This window comes from Molothrus aeneus, chromosome 1 (genome assembly GCF_037042795.1).
Source record: "Molothrus aeneus isolate 106 chromosome 1, BPBGC_Maene_1.0, whole genome shotgun sequence".
NCBI classification, from domain to species: domain Eukaryota; kingdom Metazoa; phylum Chordata; class Aves; order Passeriformes; family Icteridae; genus Molothrus; species Molothrus aeneus.
The window spans coordinates 23,984,278-23,998,140 of NC_089646.1; the positions used below are offsets into that span (position 1 = coordinate 23,984,278).

Sequence of the window (13,863 nt, forward strand, 5' to 3'; positions counted from 1 at the left end):
ATTTTTTAATTATTTTTTCTTCTTTACTGGAAAGCTACTACCAAGATGCCGATGTCATTACGACAGTTGCCCTGGAGAGCAGAACAGCTTGCTGACTGCAAACGAATTATCCACAGATCAGCTCTTCCATGCTGATCACAAGTTTAATGGGTATTTTCATAGACTGCATCTGTAGAACAAGTTTTCCTTGCATTCATTACAGAAAGAGCAAAATCCAATGCAATGGTTAATTTATCTGCTCCTTTATCTGTTCTGATTCACACTTGAATTCTACAGACTTCTGCAGTAGACAACTTTGTGCATTTTAGAACCCTTTTATCTTCAAATCTCCTTGTTTATTCAAATCTCCTTTAACAAATCTCACACTTAATTTTTTAGCACGTCTGATTCAGTAACTAATCTATGACAGTTTTGCATATTTCATAGAAGCAGTTATGCATTTTATTAGACCAATTTCAACTACTACCACTCCTCTGACAGACCTAAACAAAAACTCAAACCCTTGCTTGTACCTCCAAGGTCTGGCTTCCAGTAAGATGTAATTTACTGAACTATATTGGGAGTTTTTGATATATAGTAAGATGTCCTGGCTGGTTTTGTACTTTTGAAAAGCATTCTGCACTCATCTTTCATGACACTTATATTTCACTGAATTATTTCTTATTCTTGGCACTTACATGACTTTCTCCTTTTTTATAAACACGAGTATTTTTACTACTTCCAAGGAAATGTAGTTTATCTGATCAGAATCTCTTTTTCCATTGTCTATTAAACATTATAACTGTTCTGGAGTTTCAGAGAAGCAGATTCTAACTGTATCATCTTCTGATTCCTTTCAATAAGAAAACATTCCATCTCCATGGCAAATCTTACAAATCCCCAGAGTCCTTTTGGCTTCTTTGCTTTACCTTGATTACAAACCCCCATCACTGTTAGCCTCTGTGGTATCTGTGTGTCGTAAGAATCCAAGTGTCCTTGGGTGTCTCTCTCTTCTTCCTCTCTGAAGCTTTCAGTACCCAATCCTGCTTGAACTGATGGCTGTCCTTGACATATTATATCACGGCCTTATAGTGGACCTGAGCAGCTGAGACCAAGTATAAATGCTCAAGTGCTGACAGAGCTGGGCTGCTTAGAAAAGTTACCAGAAGTCTCCTTTCTGTTCCTTTTCCTCACCATACATATAGTATGCAATGCTGAAATAAGCTTCCCTGGGATCTTCACTAGGCATTTCTATTATTTGAGCTGGGAAAATATAAGTCTACAGGATGCACAAAAAGTAACAAAATTATAAACAATCTTCTGATGGGTTCATTTTTAGGTCCAGGTGTTTACTTCCACAGTAGTCTATGTTCCTGCTTACTTGTGTGTGCTGATTTTTCTGCTCAAGTCCTTTCTGAAGGTTATTTTTTTTAATGACTTCCAAGTTTATCCAAGCTTTTCTGGCATCCCCGGTTTCATGGTAGGTCTGACCAGGTTGGTTGTCATTTATTGATGTGACTTGCCAGGATCATCCCATTTCCAGATGGGGAACATTGTAACCAGACTTCCCATTCCATCTGGAATTTTTTCAACTTGCTCTCCCAACAAGGATTCAATTCTTGCTTTCAGATCATCTTTCATCCCTACCTGTGAAACTTTTCAGGTTGTATTTTTGCTTCTTTAGTGATGGGTCTCTCTTTTACACCTCATTTTAAGTTTTTGTTCTTTCATAGCCCTTATTTAAATTGTAAGCCTCCTCTGGTTTTGAAGACTATCTCCATTATTTGCTCTGTCTCACCTTAATAAAGTTTCATGAGTTCTTTCTTTGGAAAATGAATTTGGCTCTGACATTTATGCCAATCCCTCTGGCCTGCTGAAGGCTTTTTCCATGACGAGTGGAGCTCATGAAGTACATTTCTGAAAAAGCTGGCTATATAATGCACATCAAATCTTGAAGGGGCAAATACAGAGATGTGGAACTGGAACAGACTACCACAGTTATCAAAATTTGCCAACTTGCATCACAGAAATTTGCCATGCTCCCTCTCAAAGTTATTTGTATTTCTTTCCTGCAGTGGCCCTACTGTAGGATGTTTCAGAATCTCACTACTTGTTTTCTAACTTCCTGACAAAGGTTATTTATTTGAAGTTATATAAGTTACGATAAACTAACTAGCTCTCATGCCATCACTGGTTTTTTTAACGCGGTCTCACTATCTGGGTCCTTGATGACATTTTTAGGCACTAATTGTATTTACTGTTATGATTCATTTTATTAAAGTAATTCAGATTCTTCTTGTCTGACAGAGTGTCCCTTGATTGTTACACAGAAATCTGTCCTTCCTCATGACTGGTCCTGTCCAAAAACATCTCTCAGCCACAGAGAAACTGAGCAGCTTACAGTATTCTAGATGAGGTCTGATCAACTAATTTGTGTTGTGGCATCAGTATTTTATTATTTCTTATAAATTATCCTACATGTAACACTCTAAATTTTCATATGCTCTTTTCCTGCACCTAAATGATAACTCCTAGTCCATATGTGATCTCTGCAGCTTGCTACCAAGCCATTTGTAAGGTCCCAAAGCTGAGGAATTAATCTTGTAGCTCAGTAAATCTTTTACTGTAACCTATCTTCCTCTGGATTTATCCACTGAAATGCTGAAAATGGGAAATCTAGAGAAATCTAGTTGAATTCTTTGGTGCCCTGTGATTTACTGAAATCTGGAAAATCTAAGGCTAATATACTTCCACTATTTATCAAATTACTTATCTCACCACATTTTGCAAGGATTAATGTATTACAGCTATAGGTAACTGACCTCTTTAATGCAAATACAAGGCACTGGTCATCTGCTACCATTTAGCCTACAATAACAAGGAATATAATGGAGTTAAATTAAGAATGGGACATTGAAGGCTGGACATCAAGGAAAAAGTGATCTGAAAGTGATTATATAGAGGTTTTTGAACAGGCTCCCATGGGAAGTGATGAAAACCCTATTTCTGGGCACATTAAAGTTATGGGCAAAACATTACAAATGCAACAGAGAACAATCTTACTTGTTTCACTGGACTAGATGATTTCTCAGCTGTTCTTCTGAGCTCAAGACTTCCATACCAGCAATGCTGAACAAGTACTAAATATTGTTAGGCTAAGGGGAATTTCCTGGGCTGTACCTGTACAAGGGAATTCTCAATTAGAAAAGCCTCCTACAGCAGGACTTCGGCCAGCCTGAAGAGAACATTTACAGTTACTTCCCTGCCACTGCAAAAAAGTGCCAACAACTCATTTTTATTACACATTAAGCCCTAAGAGCATTTCTGTCAGCACTGTACAGACACCTGCCTTCACTCTGGAGTAGCAGGAGCTCCAAGGACAGTTTGCTACTTGGTCTGCTCCTCTTGCTTTGGATGTCTCACATTCAAGTACCAAACAGGCCCATGCCTGCTTATTCTATGTGCTCTGATAAGAACATAACCTCAGGCTGTATTTTAGTGTTTCAGGATGGTTTGAAATTATGTGGGAACAGTTTTGTAAATACACAGGGAGAGACCTTGTCAAACAAACTGTTTTTACAATCCAGCCCACTCAATTATCTCTGGGAGTAGATGTAAAAACAGAGCCACTTAAATCAACGGAAAAATTGTACAAAGAAGATGTAAATCACTGGGTGGGGGAAATGCACCACATATTTTTACATCTGAAAACAGGAGACAGAAGTATGGTCACACAAAAGCAGGATGCTCTTTTATAACATAGAGAAAATAGGCAGTAGTGATTTTCTCCCTTCCTTTCTCTCTTTTACAACCTCTGCCCTGATTTTTTTAGCAGACTGAGCATGGCCTGTTCCTTATAAAGTCAGTTCTACGTCCTAAAGTCTGTTCACCAGGTATTTCTTTGAAACTTCTAATGCAGTACTGTACCATTACTAACATCTACTGTATCTTATTAAGTGAAGGAGAAGAGAAGAGAAGAGAAGAGAAGAGAAGAGAAGAGAAGAGAAGAGAAGAGAAGAGAAGAGAAGAGAAGAGAAGAGAAGAGAAGAGAAGAGAAGCATGCTATTTTATCTTAACATCAACATGTGAAGGCCTATTTCCACTGAGTACATTTTTCTTGCACCAGTGGAACTGTGCTGTTGCAAAATGACACCAAATTTCACCCTGAGGTGAAAAGGCAATGCCTCAGAAAAGCAGAATTAAGAGGAACCTAAGTAATACCAGGTGTCAGATTTAAAACAAAATAAAAAGCTTTTCTCACAGTGCCGAAGTAAACTGCATCTCAAAGTAGAAATGGTTCAAAAAGTAAGCAGATTAGTTTATGAAAGATGAGTACTTCACTAATTTTGATAGACAATGATCTAGATACAACCTCTAGCATTGGAAATTGCTACATTTCTGATTGTTGAGAGCTTTATCTTCTCTCCCTCCTGAGCATCCTCTCTTAAACATTAACCTTTGATAGAGTACATAGTCAACTTTTGGTCCAGCCCCAGCAGAAACCTCCTTTGTTCTGATATAAACTGTGCTCAAAGTTGCACTTCTTTTCCTTTTTTTTTTTTTTTTTAACCAGGATAAGGTAAATTTATTCTGCAGGCTTGCACTGGTGCAGCTGCAGGGTTCAAAACATGCAAAACTCAGCTCAGTGTGGACAACCTCTGTCCTCACATACCATATATTCTAATCTCTGCAGCTCTGGAAAGGGGTTTTCTGGAAAAGGGCACAGAAAATATTCTCATGTGAAGCCAATTTGCTTGTTTACTGTGAAATAATTTACTTTCTTTGAAAGATTAAAAGATAGGCTTTTTGTGGTTCATGATAAACCTGGGTCTGAATCAGAGCAGAGGGCTGCATTCCCTGCATTCCTGACAGGTCTCAGGGGTGAGTCCTTTCATCAGCTGCAGAGGAACAGCACAGAGCACCGAATGCAGGTCTTGGCACCGTGGGGGTAAAAAATACTTCAAACACTGATACAGACGCCCTTAGAAGTTTTGTTACAGTCAGATACAATAATAGCCTTAAATGAACCAGCTGGCAGGTTCATCTAACACCTTCAGAACAGGGTAAATCAGCATGAGCTGTGAGGTTTTGAAAAACATTTCTATCTTTGAGTTACTTTAGTTACTCAAGGCCTCAGCTGAACACTTCAGATGTGGTTTCATAACTGACTCCACCAATCTAAGATGGTGGTGCCCAGGGAGTGGATGACCCCATCTTTCTGCTACCCCTCCCTGTGTGTCAGTGCTTTCAGTCTTGTGGCCATGCAGTGATTTGCATCTACTAAGCCACCTGGAAATTAGTAACTACTTTATACAGGGTTCATTTTCAGTCAGACTGCAAGGGAGCAACCAGTAATGCTAAAGAAAGGGAAGTGATGGAAGTGTGCAGTCAAAAGCAGGGCCACCCTTTTAGTACCAGTAGAAATGTTACATCTACTTACACTGTGAGACAGCACCTGTAGATTATTTCTAGAACATGTCTCTAGAAGTACCAACCTTGTTATAAATCCTCTGTCTCTGTGAGAGCAGCTAGTACAACTCTTCCAGACAAGCCTTAAAAATGTAAGGGTTCTTTTGATGAGCAACAAAAATTAAGTTGGTTTTGAAAATTATCTTACATGATTATAATGTAAATAAATAAGAAATTTCTAATTTATTTTCAAATAAATCTGGGGTTTTTTTAGAAAATCTCATCTGAGTCAAGGCATCATAAATATATCTTAAAATGTTTTTGGTTATCTGCAGGCCTTACAGTCAACATGCTGATAATGATTTTTGTTCTTAAGATGACTCTAGAGATAAAATGACTCATTTTATGTGATGGAAATAACCTTCCTAGAGGGTGTTGGAAGGATGCAATAAATCCCATCAGATGTTAAAATATCTGAAAAATTCACTCATTTTTTCACAAAGCCAGACACATAGACTTTTCATGCAGAACTGTGTATTAGCAGGGAAGACAGATTTTCCTTAAATGAGACAACAACTTTGATCTTACTGCACTTCTAAATAGCCACAAACTCCCAGCAGCAGCACTGAAAAGCCCAAACCCACTTATTTTGATCCAGACTGGATGCCTGTCTGTGTCTCATTTTCCTTTTCAGGGACTTTTGGGTGGACTAGACAAATGCACCATAATGAAAGAACTGGAGATGAGGGCCCAGACCTCAGGTGACATGCTTCCCCACGACAGTGAAGGGAAGGGCATATCAAAACAGTGCAACTTCCAGCAGTCAGAGGGGAAAGAGTTATGACCTTCTTAAATCATGCACAAGATGATTAAAATCAAGTATCATTGTACTGATTTGTACTGAATTCATTAGGACACTCTTTACACTTAGTTTAACCAGTGGCAGGTGATTGCTTAATTTCCATAGGTCTCCTCTGATGTCTGATGGTAACTGGGAGCTTTAAATAGATTGCTTAATCAGGTCCATTTAGGGATCCTCAATGGATCTCAGGTTAAAGCTGCACTTCAAGAGACTTGGAGGAGGTGGCCATAAAAAAAGAGGAAAAAAATGACAAAAAACTAGGCAAAGAAAAAAAAAAATTTGTCTGTGCTCTCATCAATCATATTGCCCCAGACAACCATTTACATTTAGATTATTTACTAATGGAGAGCATTTACTGGAAAACTACAATGCAACAGTGGGCAGGAAACAGACAAGTACTCATTCGTTTTTGGAAGAGAGTTTTTCTGTCATTTTTTGGGTTTGTTGCTGTAACTAACTTACATATTTGTTTTTACAAAGTAAGCCCCGTTAGTGAAAATTATTTTATGCTCCCTTGCTACTATACCAACAAAATGAAATCCAAGTTCTTGCATGATGTGACATGTAAACCATTTGCCCTGAAGTGACTGCCAGAAATGGATGGAAAGTTCTTATCCTGAAGAAATACTCAAATAAAATACTAGCATAATCTAAAATTATTTACTGAAAGTAACTGCAGAATATTCTGTGTCCTCTCTTTTCAGAAAATTTATTTAATTGGGTCTAGTACTCAACAACTTACAGCATCAGCAGAAAAAGTGATCTATTCTCCCTTCTGTGTTGGGTAAATCTGAAAACAAGTGGTTTTTTTTAAAAAAAGGAAGACATAAACCATTTTTGTTGGCATTTCATGGGGAAAGAAAACCATTTAGTGTGCTGACATCTAAGGTAAAGCATGCATGTTTTCAAAGAAAGTATTTTAAGTGTGTTACAAACACTAACATTTTGCCAGTTTCACTCAAGATCCTGATACAGGCCAGGTTTTAAGAGCTGGATAGCCCCAGCTCCACCTAGATGCTCTGATCACAACTGCATGCACTTATCTCACTTAACATTCCTGTATGCCATGATTCAGCTTCATTCCCTTTCTTCAATGCAGTCAAAAGTCATCAGAAATAGATAAATGGATTATTCCTTTTTGATAACACAACTTCAAATTTTCCAGACACCCAATTGCTCCTTTGCTCAGAGAAAATTAGAACTGAGCACCCATTTTTCGGCACCAGGAAAAATGTGACAGTTCATTAGCTTTTGCTATCCAACTCTAAAATTACAGTCACATCAATCTACCTCCTCTGTCCTATGGAGCTTCTCTGTTATCACAAGGCTATTCAAAATTTCCCCAAGGGCCAAGACCAACACTTGGAAAAGAGTCTAACCTTGAACGAAACCAAAAGCATGCCCTGCCCTCCACCAGCTCAGACACCCCCGCCCAACCTCATTCTTCCTAGTGCTGTTATTTCAGCCTCATATCAGCTCTCAGTCTGAACACAGCTGGGAGCAGTGATCTCCACCCTGCCCCCCCAGCCTGTGTAACCTTAGTTTCAATCTTTTATTCATTCATTCATTCACTGACAGAAATATCAAGAGGTTTCTTTAAATGACAGCAATATGCCTGGACTACCGGTCTGCCAGAAGGATTCTTCAGCATTGTGTAAATAACCAGCTGTTAGAGAGAGACTGCTTTGAAGTTACCACTTGCTGCACCCACAGCACTTGGGCTGGATCAGTTTTTACTGGGCTACTTTCGTGGCAAGCTCTTTTTGTCCCATCTGAAGAGTTTCTTTGTGAGCAATGAATGAGAATGCATCTTGGGAATGCTCTGATACTTCAAAAGATGATTCTTGTAGTTTATCTTGCAGTAAGCTTCTCCTCTGAAGGAAACGCTGCAGAGCCCTTGTATTGATCACAGTCTTTTATCACTGGGCTGTCTCCCCTATCACTATCCAATGCAAATCTTTGCAAGCTTTAGCTTTTATTAATTGATATATGTATATTCTGTCTTTTATAATGCAATACATTTTTTCTGCAAATGCTTCAAAACAAGTTGGTCCTGCTGAAGCCTATGAAAGTTTGCTCCCTGCCTGGTGAATAACTGCAATTTAGTCTATTTTTGGGATAGTAAAGTCAAGAATGTCTTTATGTTTAAAAACCAGAAGTTTAGGGAGTTGGAGCTGCTTTGTTTAGCTGTGTTTCCTCTACTAGGTTTCAATGGAGGTAAAAATAAAGCAGCATTTGCACACCTAAGCAGCCAGCAAAAGGTGGAAGTTAAAATCAGAAAAGGAAAACTGAAAGCGAAAACACATTTAATAAAAATTTCTAACCTGCAATCACTTTGTAGGAGCAGTGAAGACTGACATTTAAAACCATACCACATTTATCACATTCTAAGCATCCCTATAGTTTCCTATGTACTCAGACACAAGTTTATTCCTAAGATGTTGAAAATTGTTTTAAAATACTTATTAACTTTTAACTGAACTTTGAAACTATTAATTTCTTAACTTAAGAAGACCAATGTCATAGCTGGTTTTGTCTTTTTTTTTTACTTACATCTATGCCCATATACTTGATTTATCCCTGGTCACAGAATAATTCAACTATTTTAATACTCTTTACCTTAGCTGCAATGACACTTGGATGCTTATCTGAACACAGTACTGACTATGGATAATCCCTTAGGCTGAACATCTCTTGCTCACAGCAGCACCAAGAGTACCAGCTCATGGGTTTTAACACATGATTTCTAGCAGGCACGTATTAGATATTTGAGCAAATGTACATACTTTACAAAGCAATCCTGGCAGCGTTCTCTTTTGCTGTGGTAGATTTCTGGGTGTTTTAAACTTCCTTCCTAAGAAGGTTACATGGTCATGGAAAAACTCCTGCTCAGTTCTGTAGGTATTTTTTCCTCATTTCATGCAGAACTTTTCAAAAATGCCCTTCTGAAAACCTTGTAGCATTCTGCAATTTTAGCTTAAATGATTTTATGCATCAACAGAAACAATCACTGAAGCTGCTACTGACTGGTAGCTGGGAAACAAAATAAGAGCAATTCAGGAAGAACCTTTCTGTCCTTTTCTTCTGCTTTGAGTTACACTACCAATCTTCCCAGCCAGATTCTTTCACCTTTGGATTAGAGTACATCCTACAGGCAATGAAAAAAAACTAGCCCTAAAACACAGGTTTACATCTGTTTTATGTGACAAGGATTTTTCCCTATGTTTAGCAAGATGATGTAATTTTCTGCTGCTTCCTGTCTTCGTTCACTCTGAAGCCAGATGGCCAAGTTACATCACATGACAATGGGAAGACCCTGGCACAAACTAACAATGAGAACGAATTGCTTATTATCAACATGAGCCAGGTAATTTTTACAGTATGGTGTAAAATGCAAAGTGGATCCTTTCAGTTTCTCTTTTCAGCATTTCTGCCTTTTCTGTCTTTATTATGAGAGTTACTGTCACGGCAGTTGGGATACTCAGAATAGAAAAAGAAAACAAAAAAATTGTGAGCAGGCAACAAACCCTAGAGATACCCAACATGCACACAGCATGGCAGCTCCTCAATATGCTCCAGAGATGCTGTGCCAAGCTACAGCAGCTGATTCTGGGGGCAGGGCCAGCAAGCGTGGAAATGGGGTCAAAAAGCAAGGAGCTGGCAGGGTTTCTCCAGCATTAATGGAGGAGAGAGCTAAATCTAAAAGTGAGCTCATGTCTGAGCCAAGGACAACCAAGAGAGCTGGTGGGAGAGGGGCAACAGTGGAAGGAGACCTGGTGATACTTGGGGTCCTCTTTAACAGCTGGCTTGGGAAACAGCTGTGATTTTGGCTCCCAGGTCCACTTGAGCTTCCTCCAGCACAACCCTATTCGGAATAATTCAGTACATATGGAAGGAAGCACTGAATGCATATCAGTGGTGGAATCAGAGGTGGAAAACCAAAGCATGATGGTGTGGCATTTTCACAAGTATCTGTGGGTTTTTTTCAGGCAAAATACCTGGGATTCAGCAAGAGCTTTATCTCAAAATGGATACTTCAGAAACGTTAACCATACCTGTCTGACTTAATTTACACAGGAAGACAGTATCACTACAGAAGTTTAACAGATGGGAGTTTCAGAAAACTAACACATACTTATCCCTCTGTAATCAGTCACGATGGAATTAGAGCCAGTAGTCAGTAACTGATTACCTGATTACAAGGTAATGAGTACAAGTTCAATCCTGGCTGGAAAGCAATTGTTTTCAGAGACACAAGTAACTTCAGTTGTAGACATGGTTCACACTGCTATGCTAACAGAAAAATAAAAGCCTTCAGAAACTTACCACTGAGGTAAGAGCCATCTGAAAACTGTAGATTCGTGCAAGGCCAAAGTCAGCTAGCTTTATCTGCCCGTTGCTGGTTACAAGGATATTCTGGGGTTTCAGATCCCGATGCACCACACGATGGGAATGCAGAAAATCCAGTCCCCGAAACAGCTGAAGCATCATATCCTATATATAAGGAAGAAATCAATATGAAGTTATCAAGACAAGGTGGCAGGCAAACAAGTAAATCCCCTGTCATAATCTGAAAAACTAATTTAATAAACATTGACTTAAATACGTGCACAGGACATAAAGCCAACTATTAATATAAAATGGACAGGATGTTGCTAGAATGAATGGAATCAAACCAATCTCCTTATCAAGTTATGTATGGTTTCTAGTTGAATTATCTGAGGTTGATTAACAGTATAAAGATTAATCAATATACTTTCAAAAATATCAAAAGTATATTTCTAAATCCCTGGACAACTTCAAAAGAATGCTGTCCAAGTAAGAAAAATACATAGCAGTTTTTGCTCTTAACTTTAAACCACACGCCACTTTGTATTCTCACCAGCTTATGTTCTGCCCTTCCATGGTGAAGTGCATTTTTATCATTCATTTTAACAGGCACAATGACCTATTTCAAACAGAAAAACTGCTTAAATGGCAAATTTAATTTTATTTGAAGTTATAGAGGGAAAAAGTTCACTTGGCAAAACTTGTTGTATAGAATTTACTGAATAGGACAGAAATTACCTTTAGATGAAAATTTAGCACTAGAACAGTGTAATAATCATAATTCTGATTCTTCTTTCTGTTTTTTTATAGTGATACAATCTTCCATGACATTTCCACAGCTGAAGAAACTATTTTATCTTACTCATGTTTTGACAATCTTAGTAATGTGAAAAGAATGAACCAGCAGACTCAAAAGCAAATACTAGAAATCCCCTGCATTCCAAATTAAAAGGATACTGTCAACTTGAAAATTATATTTGTGGAACAGGCAGCTACAAGAAGATGCTGCAATAAGAAAGAAAAAAAAAATTGAGAAAGAAGTTTATTTTCTGCATGCAATTGACTTGAGCTCATGAAACTGCAGTTCTGTGTATGCTGGTGACATATGCCTTTTCCATAAACCATGCAGCAGGGTGTCCTCCAATCCTGTTGTTAGCAACCAAAATCATCTTGGAGAAGGGCATGGCATGAAAAAGAAAAGGGAGGAAGGATAACTTGAGGTCAGTTGCTTTTGTTCTTCTCTATGGACTCGGGGATGTTGCAAGTAAACATTCAAAGCACACTACTGAAAGGAATTATATCTGAACATGGGTATAAAAATAGCTCAAAACATTTGGCTTGATAATATTGGTTAAGTTGAATGCATTTTTAAGGTAGGCTTTGGAGATATTGCTAAGTAATTTAATACAAAATTATTCCTTTCTTGTAGTGTTTCCTGATCCTTTACATAGAAAATATTACATAATGTATAGATATTAAGTTTGGAAGCTCTCACCTGACCTCTGATAAAACAAGGCCATTTCTGTATACAGCCAGCTCATAAATCAATCAGCTTTTATTTAAAGATCCCAATTACGGAGATTTTACCATGAAATTATGGATGCTGTGACAGTATTAAATTATGATCACCTCTGAAGGAAGGTGGTGAACTCCACTTCCTGCTAGCTGATGCCTTTTATTTCCTTTGCTTCCCCAGAAAAAAATTGGGAATAGATAATTTTGGCAACTGGTATAATAGGGTTTGGACTGTAAAAGAAATACACAAACTATACTGAAACCTCCTGTATTTATACAGGTTTTTTTGCAGTTCAGAAATTCGTAAGAACTTGGGCTACAGCTCTGGAGGTTTCAGTCATCAGCAGAATTAATGTATGTAATATCTGGTCACTCTGTGCCATTTTTTTACCAAATCCCAAAAGTCTTTGAATCAGTCTTGCAGACATGAAGAACATGCCAACAACATTTAGGCATATGGTTATTTTAAATATGAACTTAGTCGTTTCACTGAATTTGGGCCAATTTTTTCTTTTTTATTCCATGTTGACATAGTATCAATAAGAAAATTATTTAAATAACTGAAGTATTAGTCAGTAGACCCTGGCAAGTCCCTTTCTGGTGACTTTTATGTATCCTATTCATTTGTAAACTCATTCAGGCAGTTACCAAACATATCAAGAGTATTTTTTCCAACAACTGATGCTGGTTTTGTTTCAACTTTCTTCCTCAAGCTCAGCATAACAAAATTCTGCTCTGCTCATTTCAAGATTCAAGCAATGTCTTCAGGTTCTAAATTCAGAGTTTTCTTCCAACCACAGGTAAAAAAAGAAAATATTTGAAAATGGAAACTGGTATATCTTCCTCTCTACTCATAGGACTCAAAAAATGAATATCATTTATAGAAGTTCTCTTCACACACAAAAAATAAAATATGCTGCAGAAAAGTGAACTGGGAAAGTGTAAATTTAAAAGGTGTTAGAAAGAAGAAGAGCAACTGGAGGGAAAAAAGTGCCATATCTCCTCTTCCAGGAAATTCAGGGTTAGTACATAGAAACTGTTTTCCAGTATTCAGGTTGGACTGTTGATTACACTCATTACTTTCTATGATCAGTATTAACAGATTTTGGTTCAAAATTATCTGGAAGAACAAGCCAAAGGTTTGTGTGTGTAAAAAAAGGCACTTGGATGTAGAAAGACTGTTTGCTATTTGTGATTCCCTGTTTTTAAACGCTCAGCAAGTTAGAGCAGAAGCCAAAATCACAACATAGGCTTATTATTATGAACTTTAAATAAAGAATAACAAATGCAGAAGCTTAAAATTTTGTGATGCACGCAAACCGAGTCAAAAACCATCAGGCCTTGCTTTTGAAAAATGATTTCATTCACTTGGTCAGCCACTTGCAAGAAACATAAGGCAGGGTCTGGGATCTGTGCTTTCTTTGACACTGTAACTAATATCAGAAGATACTAACCTTTGCTAGCAAATTGGATAAAGGCTGTAAACATGCACAAGCCAGATCACTACCTAATTAAATCAGGATAATTTCACTCATCTAACGGAAATGCATCCATTTTTATTAGTGACGAATACCCAGTATTATCTCAATTACCAAGTTCTAGAAATAACTGCAGGAGAGTCTTCATGTGCCTCAAGGATTATTTTCTTCCATGTCTGTTTTTCCCTCAGAAATTTTCTGTGGTAGATAGGCATACCACACTTTGGAATTACAGGGACAATTATATTTCAAAAGCTAATTGAAAAACAATCAATTCTATGCAACAAACAA

The 13,863-nt window shown here is 37.8% G+C and overlaps 1 protein-coding gene across 3 annotated transcripts in view; it reads right to left on the reverse strand.

The window, feature by feature from the left end:
- The window catches only part of CDK6 (cyclin dependent kinase 6), a 125,451-nt gene that overhangs the window by 57,490 nt on the left and 54,098 nt on the right, over positions 1-13,863 (reverse strand). For all 3 annotated transcript variants that reach the window (XM_066563324.1, XM_066563166.1, XM_066563241.1), the window contains exon 4: positions 10,577-10,744. In XM_066563324.1, coding sequence (XP_066419421.1) covers positions 10,577-10,744 — 168 coding nt within the window. The remainder of the gene's footprint in view (positions 1-10,576; positions 10,745-13,863) is intronic.